Source organism: Glandiceps talaboti, chromosome 22, assembly GCF_964340395.1.
Source record: "Glandiceps talaboti chromosome 22, keGlaTala1.1, whole genome shotgun sequence".
In the NCBI taxonomy this organism is placed as follows: domain Eukaryota; kingdom Metazoa; phylum Hemichordata; class Enteropneusta; family Spengelidae; genus Glandiceps; species Glandiceps talaboti.
This window is the reverse complement of record NC_135570.1, coordinates 7015322-7037231: the sequence shown is the minus strand read 5'-3', so window position 1 is coordinate 7037231 and position 21910 is coordinate 7015322. Positions and strand designations below refer to the sequence as shown.

General features: G+C 36.7%; 2 protein-coding genes and 1 long non-coding RNA gene across 3 annotated transcripts in view; all 3 read right to left on the bottom strand.

Annotated features, from left to right (window-relative positions):
* Nucleotides 1-59: 59 nt before the first annotated feature.
* LOC144452478 (cadherin-7-like) lies at nucleotides 60-4193 on the bottom strand. The gene is made up of 7 exons (XM_078143576.1): nucleotides 4104-4193; nucleotides 3253-3399; nucleotides 2602-2704; nucleotides 1939-2238; nucleotides 1635-1810; nucleotides 577-769; nucleotides 60-112 (listed from the first exon to the last, which is right to left on the bottom strand). Exons 1-7 carry the CDS (start codon nucleotides 4104-4106, stop codon nucleotides 60-62), a joined length of 975 nt encoding a protein of 324 aa, XP_077999702.1. The 5' UTR covers nucleotides 4107-4193.
* A 558-nt stretch (nucleotides 4194-4751) lies between these two features.
* Nucleotides 4752-5859, bottom strand: LOC144451984 (uncharacterized). The gene is made up of 3 exons (XR_013482325.1): nucleotides 5748-5859; nucleotides 5246-5353; nucleotides 4752-4889 (listed from the first exon to the last, which is right to left on the bottom strand). It is a non-coding gene; the product is annotated as an uncharacterized LOC144451984 (long non-coding RNA).
* A 443-nt stretch (nucleotides 5860-6302) lies between these two features.
* LOC144452477 (cadherin-23-like) overlaps nucleotides 6303-21910 on the bottom strand; it is a 53192-nt gene continuing 37584 nt past the window's right edge. The window contains exons 12-32 of the mRNA XM_078143575.1: nucleotides 21335-21496; nucleotides 20256-20461; nucleotides 19449-19578; nucleotides 18983-19074; nucleotides 18637-18727; nucleotides 17561-17689; nucleotides 17096-17160; nucleotides 16514-16772; nucleotides 15746-15988; nucleotides 15068-15268; nucleotides 14790-14888; nucleotides 13988-14110; nucleotides 13225-13461; nucleotides 12464-12655; nucleotides 11367-11468; nucleotides 10612-10731; nucleotides 9797-9976; nucleotides 9122-9374; nucleotides 8199-8486; nucleotides 7313-7685; nucleotides 6303-6525 (exon numbers count right to left, since the gene is read on the bottom strand). Coding sequence (XP_077999701.1) covers nucleotides 6303-6525; nucleotides 7313-7685; nucleotides 8199-8486; nucleotides 9122-9374; nucleotides 9797-9976; nucleotides 10612-10731; nucleotides 11367-11468; nucleotides 12464-12655; nucleotides 13225-13461; nucleotides 13988-14110; nucleotides 14790-14888; nucleotides 15068-15268; nucleotides 15746-15988; nucleotides 16514-16772; nucleotides 17096-17160; nucleotides 17561-17689; nucleotides 18637-18727; nucleotides 18983-19074; nucleotides 19449-19578; nucleotides 20256-20461; nucleotides 21335-21496 — 3768 coding nt within the window. The remainder of the gene's footprint in view (nucleotides 6526-7312; nucleotides 7686-8198; nucleotides 8487-9121; nucleotides 9375-9796; nucleotides 9977-10611; nucleotides 10732-11366; nucleotides 11469-12463; nucleotides 12656-13224; nucleotides 13462-13987; nucleotides 14111-14789; nucleotides 14889-15067; nucleotides 15269-15745; nucleotides 15989-16513; nucleotides 16773-17095; nucleotides 17161-17560; nucleotides 17690-18636; nucleotides 18728-18982; nucleotides 19075-19448; nucleotides 19579-20255; nucleotides 20462-21334; nucleotides 21497-21910) is intronic.

The following is a 21910-nucleotide window of genomic DNA, read 5'->3' as shown; positions in this document are numbered from 1 at the left end:
CCGTTGTGGCGCTGATTTCAAAGTAGCCTAAAAGATAAAGAAAAGTCAATTTATATAAATCACATCTTCAAGAAGTCATATTGATAAGAACTGGTAACCATATTATGTTTTTCTACTTGAAAAACAATGTGAAACAACAACTTAGACCAAGTCCGTGTTTGAAGATTGTGGTATTGTACGTGAGCAAGTGATTTGTAAATAAACTAGATAAACACAAGTAATAGCTACGTCACGTCTAGTCTGCGCATGCACCTGCAGTATCCCTTTATACTGACATTTCACCATGTATAAATGGTTTGATTACACGTTTTCCCATGTGATTATCAGTATATTTGTGTCATAGGGGTCAAAATGATATAAAATTTAGCCATTTCTCAAGTCCAATGTGACCATGGAATACTATGTTACTGGGAAAAGAAAAGTTTGTCGTTTCCTTGGTGAATCCCCAAATTTCATTCATCAAAACCAAAGGATAACTTCCCATATGATAAAGTTTAGACATATTTCAGAACTTTGATATCAGCAAAATTTGGTCCCTGTGGCGCCCTCTATCCCAATAAAACCTGTCGAATTTACCTTGTATCCATTCATCGCCCTTTCCAAAATCGTAATAAATATCCCCAATACCAAAGGTAGGAGAGTCTGTATCATTAGCATAAACTGTCAAGATGTACGTGTCTTCATCATCAACGTCGTTGACTTCGCCAAAGTAATGACTCGAACTAAACACAGGTGCAGAATTGTTGCGACCCACCACAGTAATCAAAACCTGATATTTAGGTAAACGATAAATAAAAAAAGTTATGGTTTAATTAGAAAAAATGAAATTTAATTAACCATTTGATTTTCCATCCATGTTTTGTTCCTATTAATTAAAAAGTGTCCATTTAATTTAAAATGGAAGTTAATTAACTACATGTATGTCTATGGGTTTTCCATTCATATCATGTTGTCAGTGTGCTTTGATTTAATTAACTACCAGGTGTTCATCAAATTGAAAGATTTGTTTTGTTCTTTATGAATTAAAAAGTATCGGTTAAAGCCAGGCACACACTAGACGAATCAGCTGAGCAAGATTTCACTCATGGCAACTTCCGTGCGACGATTCCTCTCGAGTGTGGGCAACTTTTAATGAGAATTTTGGCAATGGTGTTGATATATTTGGCCTCGCGTGAATTTTTCCTCGTGTGTGCGCCTGAATGTGAGCAGTCTGCTCATGACTTTCCCTTAAGAGCGCATGCGTGGCGATGACGTAATTACAAAATGTTTCACCAGTCTGAAACACAGGTGAGTAATATCAACTACGGTATTTTCTTGATTTTAGAAGACAAAGGTGTCGAATTTTGGCAAAAATACCCGTATACCCGTAGCCATTGCTTTACTGAGCGGGAATAGTCACAAAACTATACCAAACGAGATTAAATCTCATGCTATGACTCAATAACCGGCGTCTTGTTGACTATTATTACCTCGAAGCCACTTTGAGGATAAACTAACAGTACTGAAAACCTATCAGACCACTAACGAATTTAGTGGTCTGAGTGAAAACATAGCGTACGTCCAACTGTTCTGTTGGGGAAGGAAATGCCATAATGAGATTCATCCGATATATGAATATTATGTTCTGGACTCACCTGTGTTACATCGTATTGACCAGTCATATATGTATTGCTATTTGAAGAGTTGTAAGCTTCGACATCGAGTGTATAACGACCAGCATCATTTGTACCAAGATCACTGCCCAAACTAATAGATCCGTTTGATTCCTCGATTTTAAATACCGATGTTTCCAATCCATACGAGTCTGGTACTGGTTTAGAAATTGTAAAACAGTCATTAGAAAAATTGTAGAAATATCCACAAATGTAATTTTAGATTTCTCTGGTAAACTAACAACGTTGGAAGATGTAAAGAATAAGATCAGTGATTTCAACTTACTTTCGAATACCTCGGCGATTATGTTGTAGTTTGTGTCAGCAGACACCATGCCATCATATGTTGCAGTCACGGTAACAATATTTGAAGCAGCGTCATGGTCATATTGTATTACATTAGTGTACGTATAAGACTCAAACAGCAATCTGTCGTTCTCCGGTGGGGGTTCTGTGACGGTAATCATCACTGTTGCCTCGTTTGACATAGACTGATTATTCACGTTGTACGCCTCAACCGTCAGGGTAAACTGCTGGTCTCCCATTCCTGACAACATTCGTGTGTTACGTAGTATCCCTGTATGCTCTGAAAATGGTAAACATAGAAAAAACTAGGTAATGTAGCAACCAGGAAAACAAGTAACAAGTGTTATCTTTCAACTCAAATTTCTAAAAAAAAACTTTCTATGTTAAAATAAAAGCTGTAATAATAGTAAGAGATTTGCATGTGTCACATCTACTTGCATTGTAATCAGTGACAGTGTACTAAAAACAGTTTTCATTTTGAGAAGAATGCATATTTTGTAATTGTTTTAACATGTCAACTTAAAGTGGCCATATGGATGAAGATTTGGTGAACTGGTAAATTTGCGACTCTTCTTGTGTAGATTGTCAATTTTGAATTAAAATTCCTAAAACGGAAAATTTCCTGTATGTCAAAAGAACTCACCTTCAATGTAAAAGTTACTTGTAGGATAAATTGCATCTTTGATACGATATACTACAAGCCCATTCAGATCTATATCGTCATCAGTGGCGGTAACAGTCAGTATCTGTAGGAATGGAAAATTAAAATATAGTAACGAATAGCTGAATTCATGTGTCTTAACCGAATGCAATGAGACCAACGTGGCCCATGATTGAGAGTGATAAGTCAAGTACCATTTATTGTCTCGCACGCCACCCCCCCCCCCCATTTTTTCTCTATATTTTCATTGCAATACTTTTACCTTGAATTTGTTAAGATATTTTGAACTCTGTCGGGAAGTCTTGGATAACATCTTCAAACAACGCCTCGGTCCCTACTCGTCACACGAAAGCGCTTGATCGCACAGTATCTTTTCTTTTAAAAAAAAATCCAGAAATATGCTGTTTCGGATAAACATAAGTAATAATTACGTAAACAACCCCATTCCGCTTGAGTGCCAGCGTGGGTACTCAGGGGTATTTGCACTCATTGTAGTGGTTTCTGCTACACTTTCACTCGCTATGCTTGTGAAAGTATGGCCGCAGAGAACACTGCAAGCACTCGTGCAAATAACCCGAGTACTCCACTTCCACACTTTTGCGTCACCATGTGAGGTTCTGTCGGAGTACATACCGAGGAGCTAGCACGGTCGATTTCAGACACTTTCCCGTTGTACGGTTGGTTGGTAAATTGCGGGGGGTTGTCGTTGACATCGAGAATTGTCACTTCTACTTCAACCGTCGAGTTCAATTTTGGATCGTCTTCGCTCATATCTTGGGCCTAAAGCGCACATAAAAACGAAATAACATCAGAAAAATGATGTCATTGATCAAAATATCATCGCATCACATACACGTTTGGTAACTCGACACTATTTTATACGACCCATGTTACCACACTATTTCACAATTTATTGGAATGAATTAAAGTGTCAATTCGGTTGTACAAAAATTAAATTGAATTAAAATTAAATTAAAAAATCAAACATTACGTGACAGGGTGTGTACGTGCTAAAATATGTTCTTATGAATCAAAAGGCGACAGCTTACTCAGCTGCAGTGGAATATAATTTACTATCGGTGGTCATACCGTATTCTAGTCTTATGAATTTCAAGCGTGAGGCTTTAGTATGGAAATGTATATTTTTTTATCGAACTACATACATATGCTGACCACTACCACGATTAATTGCATGTAAAACTTTAAACTTTTCACTCTATCAAGGCATCAATAAAATCCGGTATTTGGGGCCTTTGTCCCATTAGCAATCTTTCAACATAGTTTCATCTAAATCTCAGTGGGTTGAGTCTAAATCCATCCATAGATTTCATAACATATCGTGCCAACTAACAAATGGACAAACAAGGGGTGAAGACATCATCTCCGTTCAACTCTGGATGATCGAGGTAATAACTTTGCACGTATAATGGAAACTATTATAACTGAAAATTTTGGAAATCATCTTATGAGTCTGACTAACTTACCATGACTACCAGGTTGTATTTGTCAGTCGATTCTCTGTCCAACTGTGCATTTACCGATAATTCACCAGTTGATGGATTCAACTTAAAATCGTTAGCTAAAGTGAATAACATCGAAAGAACTATTAGGGGGTGGAGTTCTACAATGGGTTTTTGTTGGCTGTGTGCAGGGGGTTGAAGTTCTACAATATGTTTTTGTTGGCTGTGTGGAGGGAAGGGGGGTGAATTTTTAACAATGTGTTCTGTTAGCAGGCGTAACTAATGGCAAAGTAGGCACACACAGTCGTGGTCATTTAATTCCATATTTTCAGCTTCAATATTCGTCAAGCAGTTTCATTCTCACAAGCCAGAACACAATTTTTCGCGAACGCAATGAACGTGTTACTCCTCAAACAGTTATGTGGTTTTACGACGATTTTCACACAGTTCATACAGGTGACTAACACATACAGACAAGACCTAACGACGATTAGGGCAGACAAAACTCAGCGCTATATAGGACACACTTCACCATATACCACTAGATGACAAAAATGACTTGAATTATTTTCAATTATCTGAATTCTTTAAAAATATTCTTAATATTTCATTTAAACCTAAAACCAACTCACCGTTGTTGCCTTCTTCAATAGTGAACTGAATCTCAGCGTTCGTCCCCAAGTCAATGTCGGTAGCAGCAACTTTTCCAATGATGGTACCGTTTGTAGCGTCCTCTTTGAATTGAAATGAGTACGAAGAGACATTAAATGATGGTTTGTTGTCGTTGACATCACCTATAGTGATCCTCGCCTGGAATATAAAAAAATGAATATGTTAAGACATCACTGCCTTCTGCATCTGATGGAAAAATTGTTTGATCAATGTTACACGAAGAACGCCGTCCATATTCCACATCGTTGATGCCGTCCGCAAAAACTAGCTCCAGTTTTTCTGAACAAAACGTACCAATGTCTGCCCAACCTACGGCAGTGTTTACATAGTAGTCCTCCTTTTTTCAACTTGAACACTATTAAAGTACGCAAAAAACCACAGCTATTGCCTATAAATCATCTGAGGGTAACCTTCGTTCACTTTTTACTAAAACGTTGAATGTTTGTATATTCGTAACTATGAAGAGTTAGGTATTTATTGCCACTGAAACTCACCGTTACATAATTCTTTGGGTAGGGAGGTACATCGACGTATGCTAGCACAGTTAGATCATAAATGTCTCTTTCTTCTCTGTCAAATGTAGCTATTGTGGTAATTATTCCCTTGTAGAGACAAAAAATTGAAATAGTATATTATACATGTCACCATGAACACCAAGATAAATTTTCATCGATCGTACATTACAAAGTTATAAACACAAAACGTGTATAATATCGTTGTGGGCTCTTCATTGTTTTAGTGGTGTTTTTCTTGGGATTTTTTTGAGGGGGGGGGGGATCAGCGTAGACATATTCCTTTGATTAAAAGGATCATGGAAAGGAAGACACATAACAAATATAAAAGGTGCTATAATTCCTATGATTTAACAAGACTTTGAATGTTAATACAATGTTAGCATATAAAATGACAAAAATCAGACTGCTTTGTACTTGTAATCGTCAGAGAAACCTTTGATTTGGTCGTAAATATAGTTGATGTAAATTTGAAAACACTCACATTCGTTTCATCGATTTCAAAATAGTCATTGTCAGGTGGTCCAAACAATTCATAAGAAATATCAAAATATCCCGTCTCCGTCTCAAGCTCGGCATGCACAGTTGTGACGTAAGTACCTGCAACAAAAATTATGATATGAATATTAATCTAGAGAAACTTAATTACACAAATGGATTTGCACCTCACAATTTACACGATATAAAATAATTATGTATATCCATACCTCACAATAAATACAGTATATTTGTACCTCACAACTGATACAATATTATTTCTACCTCAAAACACATACATTGTTATAAATATCTGTACCCCAAAACACACGCATGTACATTTTCCTTATACAATAAGCGTAACAAATGAGATCGTTGGCAATCAACCACTATTGTAGTCTGATCAGTAAAGACGTAAGAGACGTTTCTTATGTAACCACGCCCTCTATTGACACAGTTCAGAATAATCTACGGTATCCCAAAGTTATGCCTTGTAATCATGAACTGGCATAATATTTTGTTAGGTTTCTTTTACCCTTCCCCTTTCCTTAAAATCGATTATTTACTTACCCGACGCTAGATTTTCCTTGATCAAACTGTCATAAGCGGTGTCATTAAATTCGGGTTCCTCATACACAGTTTCAATGATAGTAATTATTAACTCTGCATAATCATTCAGTGATGGTGCACCCATATCAGTAGCGACCGCTGTCAACACCATATAATACACCGTATTATTGTTAACTAGGATTGGATCAACGACTCCGCTGTCAAGCATTTTTGTACTGAAAAAAAATTACATATTGGTAACTATGTCGGAGTTCACAGTGTCTATACAATGTTTGCATACGACTATCAATCATTTTTTAAATATATATGTATTGAGATAATTATCAAATGATATCGGCGAATGTATAAACAGTACATTCCTTTACAATATTACGTACCTACCTACTTACCTACCTAGTACCTACCTACCTACCTACCTAATTACCTAACTAACTAACTACCTACCTACCTACCTACCTACCTACCTACCTACCTACCTACCTACCTACCTACCTACATACATACATACATACATACATACATACATACATACATACATACATACATACATACATACATACATACATACATACATACATTCAAAAAATATTGCTTCACCCTAAAAACAAACAAAATGTCGGTCAGAGTACCCCTCCTGTAATAGTTTGATGAAATATGTACAGACATCAATGTGGAAAGAAAACAGACATGCATGAAGGTCAAGAAGACAAAGAATTTCTAATATATTTTTGTTTTAAATGTCTAAAAGTGTTTAGGGTCGGAGTCTTAAACTAGGGTCGTGTCAGGTTATCGGAAACACACATTCTTTTTATTTGGCGTTTTGACTTTTACAATCGAACCATACATCACTAGATTCAGAGAGTCTCGTGAGCACAAATGGAACCATAACATTCATAAACCAATGATTATTGAAATAGCTGTTTTGACCAGGTGGTCGCCTAGTCAATATGACAATTTAAAGCACACAGTGATGAAAATTAACATAATACAATTTTAACACACCTGTCGATCTCCTTGTTAACTTGTATGAGCCCAGTTATGTCATCTACACGGAAGTAATCGCTACCGTTCCCAGAGAGCGAATACTGTACAGTACCATTGTCGCCTAAATCCGAGTCAACGGCAGATAGAATGTGAACATAGACCCCAGGTGGTGTTTGATCCATGACTGTCGCGTTGTAAGATTGACGATTGAATTGAGGGTTTTCGTTGATGTCAAGAATATCTATCGTTACAGGTACCATTGCCATGAGGGCGGGGAATCCACCATCGATTGCAATGACATTGAACTGGTAAGTATCGATTTCTTCTCTGTCAAGACTACCGTTTACCGTGATGGTAGCAGTGTTTTCGTTGATCTCAAATGGGACAACATCTGTACCAAGTAAAATCATGAAATATGGAAATTATGATACGAGAAATGTTGCAAAATCCATAAGCAAGCAAGCAAACAAACAAACAAACAAACAAACACACGCAAGAATGCATGCATACATGCACACACATACATACATACATACATACATACATGCGTACGTACGTACGTACGTACGTGCGTGCATACATACATGCATGCATGCATGCATGCATGCATACAGACAGACAGACAGACAGACAGACAGACAGACAGACTGTAAGCGTGAACCTACATCAAAGGCACCTGTTGTTGTTTTTGTATTGATTCAGTTGTATTGTTGTGTTTACCTAATTATGTCTTTGCGTAAAGTCTTCCCTTGGCTCACTTCATTCAAGCATGAAGGTATAAGGGGATTCAAGCGGTGTTTTTTCGCAGGTTGTATTAGCAGATAGATGAAGGTACAATTGTGTAGAACTTAAAAAATTAATACAGTACGTATTAATGTGTATAAACGTCTATGCTTATGCCTACCTTGAGTTGAGATGGAATACGTCAATTCACCATTACTCCCAGAATTGTAGTCTATCGCAGTTACAGTCACTACAAAGTCCCCTTCATCAGCATCTTCATAGATACTCGCTGAGTAGGCAATTTCCGGGAAAAATGGTGGAACATTGTAGTAGTCTCCAATGTTGATGGTAATAGTGGTAGTAGTTTCCTGATCTCGGTCTGTGCCTGAATTATATGCCATTACAGATATAACATACGTATAACGTCCAGTTATATTTCCGTACAAGGTGTCGGCGACAGTTATTTCCCCTTTGTACAAAAAAAAACAAGCACGAAGTTAAAAACTAGGAGGAGGGGACATAAACTGAAATGTTCCAGCTTACAAAATCTGATTTTCCGATTTAAATTGATTCCATGAGATGTTTACAATGTAGTTTTCACAGTGTGTCCCCTACTATGAAATATACCACGTGCGAGCCAAGTTATACGCGTTCGATGAAATGATATGGGATTTATATACCCTGGTCGTGCCACCTCACAACAACTCCCGTCTATGTTATTGGTCACGTGGTGCTCAAAATATGAATTAATACGGTCAGACTCGCCCTGATTTCCCTATTTTCTTATTTTTCTGAAGCGGTCAAATATTCTTGACATAATGCTTTGTAGCAAATCGTCTTCAGCTCACAGTGACACGGTTTCTTGTGTTATTCGTATTTACATTGATTGAACGAACTATTTAAGGGAATTATTCATTTAAATGTACAAAATCGAGAGGTCAGGAAACCAAATAATTCTTACATCTTGAGTATCACGTAGTTATTATTGTATATGGTGATTTGTAACCTACTGAACACGACATGGTTTCTATGACAACGTTCATTTCACGATTCGAACCTGTCATGTTCTAAAAGACTGGAAATCATTCGTGTACTACACCCTACCTGTATTCCGGTCGATTGCAAACTGACCGTAGTCTCCATCAACAAAGAAATATTGGATACCATTATTTCTATCTTCTGCGTCGTCGTCGCTAGCGTTGATATAGGCAACATGATGACCAAGTGTCTCATTTTCAACGACTTCGAATATATCTGTGTTTAAATTAAACACTGGTGCGTTGTCGTTCAGATCCAGAAGCGTTATAATAAGTGGTACAGCGGTAGTCATGGAATTATCGAAATTACTGGCTTCAATCTATGAAAAAAAGAAAGAAAACAGTACTTTAGATAATTTGCCTAACTCAAAATAAATGGGCCATTTATACATCCTTCGAGTTGGAACTGTTTATATATATATATATGAACTGTCATTATATATGTAGAAACTTATAATATATGTATATATCATCATAATCATCATCATTGCCATTATTGTAACAGGTGAACCTGTTAGGACTAGTGGAATAGACTGGGGATGGAGATGGCAAAGGTCATATGATGTGGTGATGACCTAGTCGAACTTGACCCTGGTAAAACAAGTAGCGTACATGATGTCAGCAATAGGGCATTAAGGTAGGACATGGCAGTTTATTCAACCTACATAGAGGAAGGGAGGGAGGGAGGGAGGGAGAGAGAGGGAGGGAGAGGGAAGAGACAGACAGACAGGGCCTGACTTACCATAAGTGTGAAGTTCTGTGTTGTCTCTCTATTCAGGCTAGTTCCATTCTTAACTGTAACTCTGGCAAAGATGCCACTCTCAAGGTCAACTTCAAAATATTGGCTGCCATCACCACTCAAAGCAAGGTAAATTTCAGAATTGATTCCAGTGTCATTATCGGTCACCATAATCTCAGGAACCTAATTTGAATGGATTTAAATAGTAATGTTAATAGATAATCACAAAGAAATATAATGCGTTTTAACACCCTCAATTAACACCAATATGTTTTAATTCCACACATATCTAATTACTTTACCAGAGTGGCTTTACCACACTCACTTTGTATGTCATTTCACATTATTCACTACATCACACTTCACTGTAATGGAAACCTACTCAAATTTAATTGGGGTAAACACACTGTGGGTCTTTTTAATTAATCAATTTCCCACTCATATATATATCTTATAACAAGTACGACTGTCCTGGTATAACAACATATAACGACATAATTCATCACAACATTTGACACAATAATGATAAATGTCACTAAAGAACACTCTTAGAAGATGTCGGCTACACTACAACAATATTATATACACAACACAACACATCACAGTACAACTCAATACTACACGACACGACACGACACGACACGACACGACACAGCACAACACAACACAACACAACACAACACAACACAACACAACACAACACAACACAACACAACACAACACAACACAACACAACACAACACAACACAACACAAAACAGCCCGAAAAATATAAACACAAGACAGCATGTTTCGATATATTTTGATTATCCTACATACAATAAGCACTGGACTGCCAATATCAGCATTTTCTTCAATCTCACCGCTGTAGGACGTCATATCAAAATCAGGTTTGTTGTCGTTTACATCAAGGATTGTAATAATGACTTCGGTTACAGACTAAGGAGAATGAAAAAACATGAACCATTAAAAACATATTCGTACTAATATGTATTTATAATTTTGATATCAGACAGCACTAAAAATCTATAAACATAAGCCAAATATTCAAGATTGTAATTTGAAGAACGTGCTACAAAGGACACGTGAGACATACGTTAGCTGTTATTTTCAATGAATGTCCCTCTCATAAGTGACAAATTAAAAAAATGGCCGTTGCAATTGACAGCGCCCTCTAATGGCGAAAGGTCGTAGCCGATAGTTGTAATTAATAGACGGTAATAAGTCCATGTCGTTAGCTTCTGTTGATAAAATCACAACTACTACTAATGTACGTGTTTTTGATCAAGATATTGGCATGATATCTTGGATTTTCACAACATTTTGTAACAACGGTCTTAAGTTTTATCGACAGCCTTAAACCTTATTGACTAAATAGTACAATATATATTGTTTCACTTTTCTCTCGTCTCGAGAGTGTCATTTTACGACTGCCCAGTTATTCCATATATTCTAATATCATTCTATAAACTGATCACAACCATATATATATATATATATATATATATATATATATATATATATATATATATATATATATATATAACTACACTTTATATATACATTTCATTTACCTGGCGTGTGTTTGGTAAACCATCATCAATTCCTTTCACCATGACAGTGTACACATCTTGCATTTCTCTATCAATAACACCAGCTGTTGTAATATTACCTTCCTAGAAAATAAATGATTACAGTAATTAGTATTCATCGGGTAATTATCCCGTGACATCGCCTTCAGGTGAGGGGAATATGCAACTGTGGTAAAATAAACTAAACTGCTGTGAAAGTCAACAATTTCTTTGCAACAATCTTCTATCAGAGAACATTGTTCTTACCACTAGCAAGATTAGATCTGCCAATGGTACAGTCGCTTTTCGAATTTGTCTCTGATAGGTGTTTTGGGGAGTCCCATGTTTTTGGAAAACTTAAATACCCGTATGTTCCACGTCGAGAATATACAGATAGAGGAACTAAAAAATAGTGAATGAACGTGATATAGGTAGACAGATACAGACATGCATAGCCTACATATGGAAAATGGAAATACAGAATAGAACAATAATTGTATATAACCCCGCCACTCCACGAGAGACAGACACATCACGAACAACTTGCAATCCAAACTGAGCATGCTCAAACGCAAAGGACTATGGGATTATCTGTGGTTATCGTAATACCTAATCTGGAGCTACTGATAAAATTAACCTCCCACAAAGATCAGGGTGACTATGAATTGATCATACCTGGTTATAAACAATGTAACAATATTGTTTACAATGCTAATTTATTAGTATTTATTATCACATTTCCCATGATGCAACATTCAACATGGCGGGTTTGCAAGTTCCCTATTGTATTACAATGTATATAAATCACCCTCTGTAAGGAATAGACAAAATCAACTATTGCAAAGCGTTCTGACTTTAGTTCCTACACAGCTTGCTTTCTTCTGCTGTTAAAAAAAACATCTTGGTATAACAGTTAGCATTATTTACTTGTAATTTGTATATATACTTATTAATGTATATATACTAATTAACTAATTAGTAGTGTAGACGGTGACTCAGCTAATTAGATGATTTGTAGATTTAGTGGCTATGTTCAGCTTTTTAAAAAACAACGAAAAACTACGAAACAATATAGCTATCAGAATCGAATAACTACATACGTTTGTGATGTTAAATTTTCCAGCAGCACCATACGGAATTTCAAAATTTTGAATAAGGAATCCCGTGTCGGGATCGTAGGCTTTGATATCACACACAAATGTACCGATGGTTGTTGGGTCGTCATCATTTTCAAGCACCGAGCAAGTGTGCGTTGTATGGTTGAAGTAAGGATCTTCTTTGTTACATGGTCCCTGTGTGGAAAATAACAAATACATGTAGTTAGTAAGAATACTACAAAAACAAGATGGGCATTGTTTTCTATCAGTTCTATGTGTTAAAGTGTTAAACGTGTGGTGTGTAATGATACCGTACAGTGATCTACACCGTTAAATGTTACCATATTCGATGCCATACTATTACAGGGTATTTCGTCTTAGCTTGCAAATGCTATTAAACATGTATTAAGATCAGAGAGACCGATCACATGGTTTCATGTTGAGATAGACACAATAAATAAAGATAGCACACATTAATGATAACAAAAGCAAATACAAATGCAACAAAATACAACAGAGACACTCTGTACGGGATGTTTTCGTGTTATCTTTATTGTGTCTATCTCTAATCTGGTGATTAGTTTCACTGGTCTTGATAAATAATGACACTAATTTTGAAAGCTAAAACGAAATCTCCTGTAGCTGTAAAGACGACTGTCAGGTAATGGGTTTCAGAAACAGATATATAGATATCTGACAGAACTAACTCGAGAATAGTTCACTGATACGATAGCACTGTTTACAGACATTTCATTTCATCTCACCTCTATGATGACATACACCATTACAGTGTTGTTTGTGGTTGACTCCCCTACATACGGGACATTGTTGTAAGCCACGACTTCCAAGTCAAGAGAAACTCCCGACTCATTTCTGTAGATTGGTTGACGTAAGGAAATATCACCGGTGATGGAGTCGAGGTTGAAGTCTGTATGGTCATCATGGTTGTCGGTAAATGCGTATAAAGTCATTTTATTGACACCAATATCTTTATCAGTTGCCTAGGAACAAATAATAAATGTCTCGAAATTTATATTGAATGAAGCGTTAGAGTCAGTTATAGCAGTTCAAAATAATTATGTATATTTTTTCTATTTAGCACTTTTGCCGCGTTGTGCACAGACACTTAATGGTCATTACCCTGGCACAGATCTATTATGACTGTCCCAGACTCAGAAACAGAATTCTGCCGAAATGTTATACCTGGATTCTTGATGATTTTAATGGATTATTTCGTTTACTTTCCAACTGATAATGAACATGTTAAGTAAGTTGTCTGCTTCAACATCCCCACTGTGTGCACATGAAAATATTTCGTTTGCATTTGACGTGCGTGTGCGTGTGCGTGTGCGTGTGCGTGTGCGTGTGCGTGTGCGTGTGCGTGTGGAGGGGTTAACACATCTTGACACACGAGTGAAACACTTAGGCATCTTCATTTCTCCTGTAAGTAATTAGATGGTGGCAATACTTCACAGTTTTTCCACCAGAGACAAAAATGAATATGTTTGTCAGTGTGGATATACTAACCTTTACGGTTACTATGGTTTTACCACTAGTACCCTCAGCTACTGAAACATTGTAAAATGGCTTCTCAAACACAGGGAGATTATCATTGACATCTTCAATTTCAATTTCGACGAGACTTACTCCCTGCAAAGAAAACATTGAACATGAATTTACTTTGAATATTCATTTAAAGGTGGTAAAACAGAACTTCCGAAGGCAGAATGTGTTATTCTTTATCACAGTCCCTTTATCGCATAGATAGAGGGACCATTTCTATACCTACATGTACTGTATTTCTTGGAAAATATGATACATGTGATAGAGCCTACCCAAGTTGGTAATTATTAGAGTAAGAAATCCTGGCTATAGAGCATTCATGTGTAAGGCAATGTTCCATACTTGGTGACTTCAACATATAATTTTTGAATTTTCATCAAAACTAATGTTGGAGTAAGTTTTTGATTTATGTACATTTGTACGTCATAAATGTATGTTTTGGCATCGTTGTGATTATATAGAGGATGGTTTTACCTACTTTTAATGACTTAAAGGCATGTGAGAAATGTAATCAGAAACAAACATCCATCCATCCCAGAACTTGTTACGCTGGTAATAACGTCACGACTACAACTTATTTAAGGCGTTCTCGTATGTGTAGGTTGTAATTTAAACTTGGTAAATTTTTCACAAACTGTACGTTATCCCCACCCCTTCCTCTATGTACATGTATCACGAGTAAAAGATTCTTACTAGCCGTGTAGCAAATATTTCAGTATAGATAACGCATAAATTTAAACACTGATCAGAAAATATATGTACTCACTCTTCTCGGTGGTAAACCACTGTCTTCTGCGAAAATAAAGAGTGAATGTGATGCCTTGGTTTCGCGGTCAATTGTGCCATTCGTGGTGATAACGCCATCCTGAAATTATACAAATACATTCTTTGAAAACAGAAATGAAATCAGTGATATGGCTGCAAAAGGGTGAACATGACTAAATTTATTTTAATACAAATCAGAGACTAGAATGAAAGCGAAATGACGTCATACTGAACAATACACTTCCCTCAATAAAATTCATCACAGTTACTGTATCTCACCTCTGAAATGTTGAATTGATTATCCTCGTTCCCATACAAAATTCCATACTCTATGACGTCACTATCGATGTCGTCATCCTTGGCGAACACCTGACCGATGTTGACATCGTCCACATGGCCAGTGTGGTCATTTTCCTCTGTACTCATCGTGTACCGTGTACTGTTGAAATACGGGTCGTATAGGTTGGTAGCGTTGGTTTCCTTGGGAGGTAAATCGAGCAGGTTTAAGATTAAGTTATAGAGAGTAGTTTTTTGGAAAAATTACTTGAATCAAATGGGCGTTAGACATGACGATTATCTTATCTACCATTTCAGGTATCAGCTGACTTAAAAGTTTTCAGCAGTATATATCAAACTGATCATCTTGTTATTTCTTATTATCTACTGTACACTTAGAGTTTTTTTGTTCAGCCCAGGAAATTACGAATGGCCTAGGGGTCTTCCTTGAATCGAAGTGATGATAAAACCTTGACTGGTTCTCAATTTCAAGCAGACAATGAAAATGTTTGGATATTATCCATGTGCAAGATATGATAAATCGGGAAGACTAATGGAAAATTTCGTAGAATTGATTGTGTAGACGTGGGTTGTCGTGAAGTAGAGCGAACATGGTATAAATACCAAATTTTATGTTCGAACGAGTTCAACTAAGCTTGCATGTAGAACACAAATGTTTACCTGCAGTGTAACAATCACTGTAGTAGTACCATTTACAATATTGCTAAAGTAGTATTCCCTTGTGTTATACGCCTCTAGAACCACTGTAACATTTGTACCATAGTCTTCTATCTTGATAGCCGTATTAATTATTAGATTACCAGTATCTTGCTCAATGTCAAAGATGTCGTAATCAGTGTTGTTTTGCTCAATGATGGCGTATTTGATAACAGTGTTATTCCCCTCTTCGTCTGCGTCAGTTGCCTAGTAGAGGATATAAAAAATCACGTGAAACTATGGCAATGATATTTTGACCATTTTCTTGAAATCTTTAATGATTAGTTCTGATCGGTCACTAACATGCCGAGTTTTTCTGTGTGTCGTTTGGTAAAGGAGGGAGATTGGGTTTAAGGCTGAAATATCTCTCAGCAGAAGAAAACAAAAAACAAGATATAAACGACAATAACTATATGTTTTGACGTACTATATTGCTACACGTACACGTACGTGTGTGTGTGTGTGTGTGTGTGTGTGTGTGTGTGTGTGTGTGTGTGTGTGTGTGTGTGTGTGTGTGTGTGTGTGTGTGTGTGTGTTACGAAAATTAAATTCGACTTATTAAAATCGTGCTCAGCGGCACTACACTATCCGAGATTACACAGACGTTGATAAGTTATACATCACGGCACAGACTGTTACAATTAAGCTGTCGTGGGTTCAACATTGTGACAAAATTGCCTGTACTGTACGTTGAGATATTTGCATGGATAACTTCAAAACTTGATTATTCACCTTCACCGTTAACACGTGATAACCAACAACACCTTCTGGAGCTGTGGCCTCGTACACACTCTGTTCAAACTGTGGTGCATTGTCGTTGACATCTTGCAAGTTCACGGTCAACATTACTTGACCTGTCCTAGGACTTCTACCTTCATCAACCGCAAGAACGTACACTTCGTAGACAGCCTGGAATTCTCTGTCAAGACGACTTGCAGTTTTCACAAAGCCTTCATCAGGCGTACCAAGATCAGAAACGACAGTGAAATTCCTTTAAAAAAACCAAATAGTAATCCTTTGATAAAAGTCTGTGGCATTTTATTCATTCGAGAAAGGTTATGTTTTTGTGTATAGAACCCCTGCTCGTTATGATATACATAATGTGGCATTCTAAACGCAAGAAACGTAAAGCAAAATATTTACGTCATTCTTGACATTAGACTGTATGAGATACCGCTTGTCGTTCCGCCCTCACCGGAGAGGGCCCGTTGACCGATGTGTACGTGTGAGGGCGCCCGTCACAGCATACCGCAGACTATCCTGACATCTGATCTTACACAATGTTAATGGAACGAATACTATTAAGTCACTTACTCGTTCATGCTGTCGGCAATCTTGAAAGTAAACATAGCATTCGACCCTTCATCAATATCGAAGGCCTGATGAAATATACATAAAAGAATTTTTGTCAATTTAGAAATATACACAAAAAAGAGTACATTGCGACCTGGGATCAATATCCATGAAAATCAAATCTATCTCCAAACTTTTCCATTTCAAAGCTTTGTTCCTGGTCTTTTTTGAAACAACTGGGAGTTCAATATTGTCTTGGTGTCAAGGATATCAACAATCTTTTATTTCCCATAGAGTTGACACAGTATTTGGCGGCCATATTGGATTCTAAAATGGCATAATTTAAATTATTAATTTTGGTATCGTTTTGACCCCAAACGATCTTAGGATGACCCCTGTTTTTTATATTGAAATTGTATATATATCAATTAATAATTTGCATCAAGTGAGAGTTTTTCACATTACTCTTAGCCCTTCGTCACTTACCGAAACTGTTGTGACATTATTTCCAATCTCCTGTTCTTCTAAGACGTCGATAACTAGTTTGTTAGCAGTCACATTAGGATTGTTGTCGTTAATATCAGTAACATCGATAAGTAGGTATGATATATCAATCTGCAAACATGAAATATGCCAGTAATATTTTCACTTTTTGGTAATTTTGGGGAATTCAACCACTTGCTGACATTTGAACCTAGTTAGAGGAGAACGCCACTCCAGGAATTGAAGGCAATATTTATAGACGTTGGGTTCTTGAGAGTCATGCCATGGTTTTACATCACCTACATTACATGCAATTTCAGAGAAACGTCAAGTTGAAGTTGTACTCTATTTGGGATATTTGCTGTGGGCCACATTGCATCATGGGAGTCAGCAGAAATGTGTATGCACTGGTTGGACAATGAATATTTATGACGATTGCACTGAAGATAATAGGCTCAAGGGGACATGAATATGAGCTATGAGCCTATCATCTTCAGTAAAAAATCTCATGAATATTCATTGTTCAACCATTGCATAAACATTTCTACCGACTCACATGATGCAATGTGGGCCACAGCGGAGACTCCCAAATGTAGATGGCGATTTTAGATATCATCATCTGTATTGATGTGTTTATTATAGGTAATACGGAATTATCATTAGTGGTCAAGATGTGACCAATCCTACAACATTACACATCACAAAGAGACCATAGCCGGCCCTTCTTCTTCATGACTACGCTTTGCCAGATGCTCTCGTTTTGGAAATCATAAATATAAATTTTTTACAAAAAATTACAAAGTTTGAGCTTACTCACAGAAAATAATAAGAAAATCGATAAAACCCCACAAATAGACACATATGTAATGTCACCAGCAGCATAGCAAGTGAATAATGTGTTGGTTGTTGTCTTGTTTGTCTCTGTATGTATTTAAGTCTGTTATTATCTATTCACTAGTTGGAAAGTTTATTCTATTGTTACACAGTTGTCAGTAATACAATATTTTGTGACTTTTCTAGATAAAGTCAGATAATACCAGACGTCAAACTTTGAATTAATTGAGATTATAAGGACTCACGTGGTCGGGATTCTCATCACCGACTTTTACGGTGACGTTATGTTGGTCTTGTGCTTCCCGGTCTAACAAGGAAAGTATACGAATTTCACCCCTAAAATATAAAATGTAAATAAAATCTCATTTCAAAAGGAGAATATCGTTAAATTGAATGATATATGAGTTCTTGAAGAATACTGAGCTGAATAGAGTATGCATGGATCTTTTTATATTAATAGTGGTGTTCTCAGTCCTTATATAATAAATAAGTTATGATTTTAACCGTGGAATGTTTTGTAATTTCTCAAATATGTATACTGCTACATTGTCTATAATACATAGTTTCGAGGGACAATAGAATAATTCTTACGTCATAGCGTCCATGCTGAAAACTCTGTCGTCAGATACATTTCTACCATTTTGAAAGGAGAATGTAAGCTCGTCTCCATCAGCATCAACGGCCTGAAATATTAAATATCAAATTAAGGGAATGCTATAATATGATGTTGGTCAACCTCACAGTAAATAAATGGAAAGTAAAAGTTTAAAGTTTTTTCCATTCCAGTACACAAGCAGTCATTCAAATATATGTTTGTGTATAGACAATTTGTGTATCGCTGGCTTATTTGTCCGTGCAATCGATTTTACTGATATATCTTGAATATGAGAATGACAAATTAGTTCGTCGCAGCCCCACCACTCCCATCCCCCATTTCCAATCTTATTAAATACTGCCTTTATAGTCTTTTGATCATTTTGAAAGTAATACGTTTTACATATTACATCCATGCTCGACTTGGTAGTGTTTTCCACATATCAGTTGGTTATACACTCACCTCTAAACGAAAGATGGATGCATCGATTATAGCGCCCTCACTGATGGTGGCAACGTAAGGTGAATCAACAAACTTTGGCGGTTCGTCATTCACATTGATAACATTTATCAAAACGTTGGTAAGGCTGAACCTAAAAAAGGAAGATTGTATGAAAAAAGATCAGTCTATTGAACAACTTAACACAAGTTAATTCTGAGTATTTTTTCTCCAGTCTCGTTGAACCTGTGCCAATACAGTTATTTTAGCCTTGTTTGGTGATCTGATGGCTTGTATTATTCATACTGTAATCTTTATTGTGTTCACCTTATTTTCCTACTTGTGATAATAAAACTTAAATATTATTTTCAAATACATAATTTTATGTGGATCTACTGATTGCGCTTCTCTGGGCATTCTATGTTTACTGTGAGATATAGTCTGTAAGGTACGCCGTGACGGGGCGCCCTCAAACATCAGGCAAGCCGAGAGAAGGCCGGTGAGGGCGAAACGTCACGACGTATCTTACAGTCTATGTGAGATACTGTCCAATGTCAATCATTGCTATCTACTCGTTATGAATGTCGTATATAAGCAAATTAACGTCGTAAAACAATTAGCTCTCTTTACGGCACCAGTAAAATACAACGTTCCAACGCGAGAGAACAAATTACCCAGACTTGTTAAAAATTGATAACAGTTTCAATGTTAATATACTTTTTTAGTTTAAAAGTTACACTTGTACTAAAAATACTGCTATGCTTTTGCTAAGCTCTTGACTATTTCTCTTTTGTGCGTTTAATTATAAAACTAGTAAATCGAAATTCTTACAGTGGAGGTTCCCCTTTATCCTTTGCCATCACAGTCACTACGTATCTGTCAACTATTTCTGCATCTAGGAAATCAAACATGGCCGAAGCATACAGATCCCCAGTTGTATCGTTAATTTCAAAGATGTCCGCTCCGTTATCAGTGACACTCCAAATACTGTACTCTATTTCTCCATTTAAATCTTGGTCAATGTCAACTGCTTCGACCTGAGGATAAAAACGAACATTTTTACTGTAAAGTTTCAATTTCGAGAAATATTGTTCATACATTGAATGTTTCGAATTTGATAATATCTTGGTCGATAACCATGACAACTTAATAAAAATAAAATTTCTCTTCAATCGTGGTGGACATAATTCGATTATTCCTGCAGAACCAGATTGCACGTCACTAAAAGTTAGAAAGGTTATGATAAGTGTTAGCGCCCCCATCGGCGAACTCAAATACACCGATTGTCCATCGATCACGTATTGGTCTTGCACGTTCACAGATACAATAGCTAACAAGTAAACAAAAGCTGGAATTCTTGTTTTTCACAATCTGGCGTTTTGTTGTGACGTCACAGATGACGGTGTAAGAAAGAAGATTGAGGAATATCGCAACCTGTGAGGGACAAAACTGTAGCTTCAGTCTCAGCTGAACACCCCTAGCTTTAATTATAACATCGACTTGGCATCTATTTCCAGTATTCATTAATTCCCACGTGATTTCCCAAGAAAAATATAAAGTAGGCTACCAACATCAGATATAGACGCTACAAAACCATGACCAAAAAAGATAGAATAACACCTACAATCGGCCGATCATACCGCCACCTAGTGGCCACCTGTAACTATGGAATTTGTCATTCTGATGCTTCCACCCAAACAGATCGAAAGCTCAATGCTTTATTAAAAATCCTGAACTGCTTTGGCGTTATAACCTGTCAGTTGATCTACCAAATTGGTGAACATTTTTGATCACAAATTCTACTTGTGATATTTTGTCCCAAATTGTATGCTGAGCAGAGTAGAATTTTCAACCACATTTACCGTCGTAGGGCGATGATAGTTAGAAGTACACTTAAGTATAATACTTACGGTGGTCAATAACGTTTCTTCAGTTATATTTTCATAAACCGATGCTGTATAATTGTCAGATAGAAATATGGGTGCATTGTCATTGACATCAATCACGTTAATCATCACTAAAGATTTACCACTCACGCTCCTCTCTCCTGTTTCAGTCTCTATTGCATATACCTGAGATAGAACGAACAAGAGGAACACTTTTTAACACTGTATATGACACTATTTATCATGTAACAGTACCAATCTCTCTCAGTCTGTTTACATACATCTCGTACTAAGCGACATCTGACTACCGTATGTATTCAAGGAGAATACTATTTTGAATATATGAATAATGATGTATGATTAGTTAAAACACGAAATCATCAAAGTGAATGAACACTTATCTTCTCACGTGAGAGTTAACATGTCTTTCTTATCTCTACCATCACTCTATCGTAAAACCAGTCCTAGTCTATTGTTTTGTGTGTGTATCAATTAATGGCGAGACTTTTATCTGTTCTGAAAATCTGTCAGTCTGCCAGCCTGCATGTCTGTCTACCTGTCTTTCTGTCTGCCTGCCTGTCCACCTGCCAGTCAGTCAGT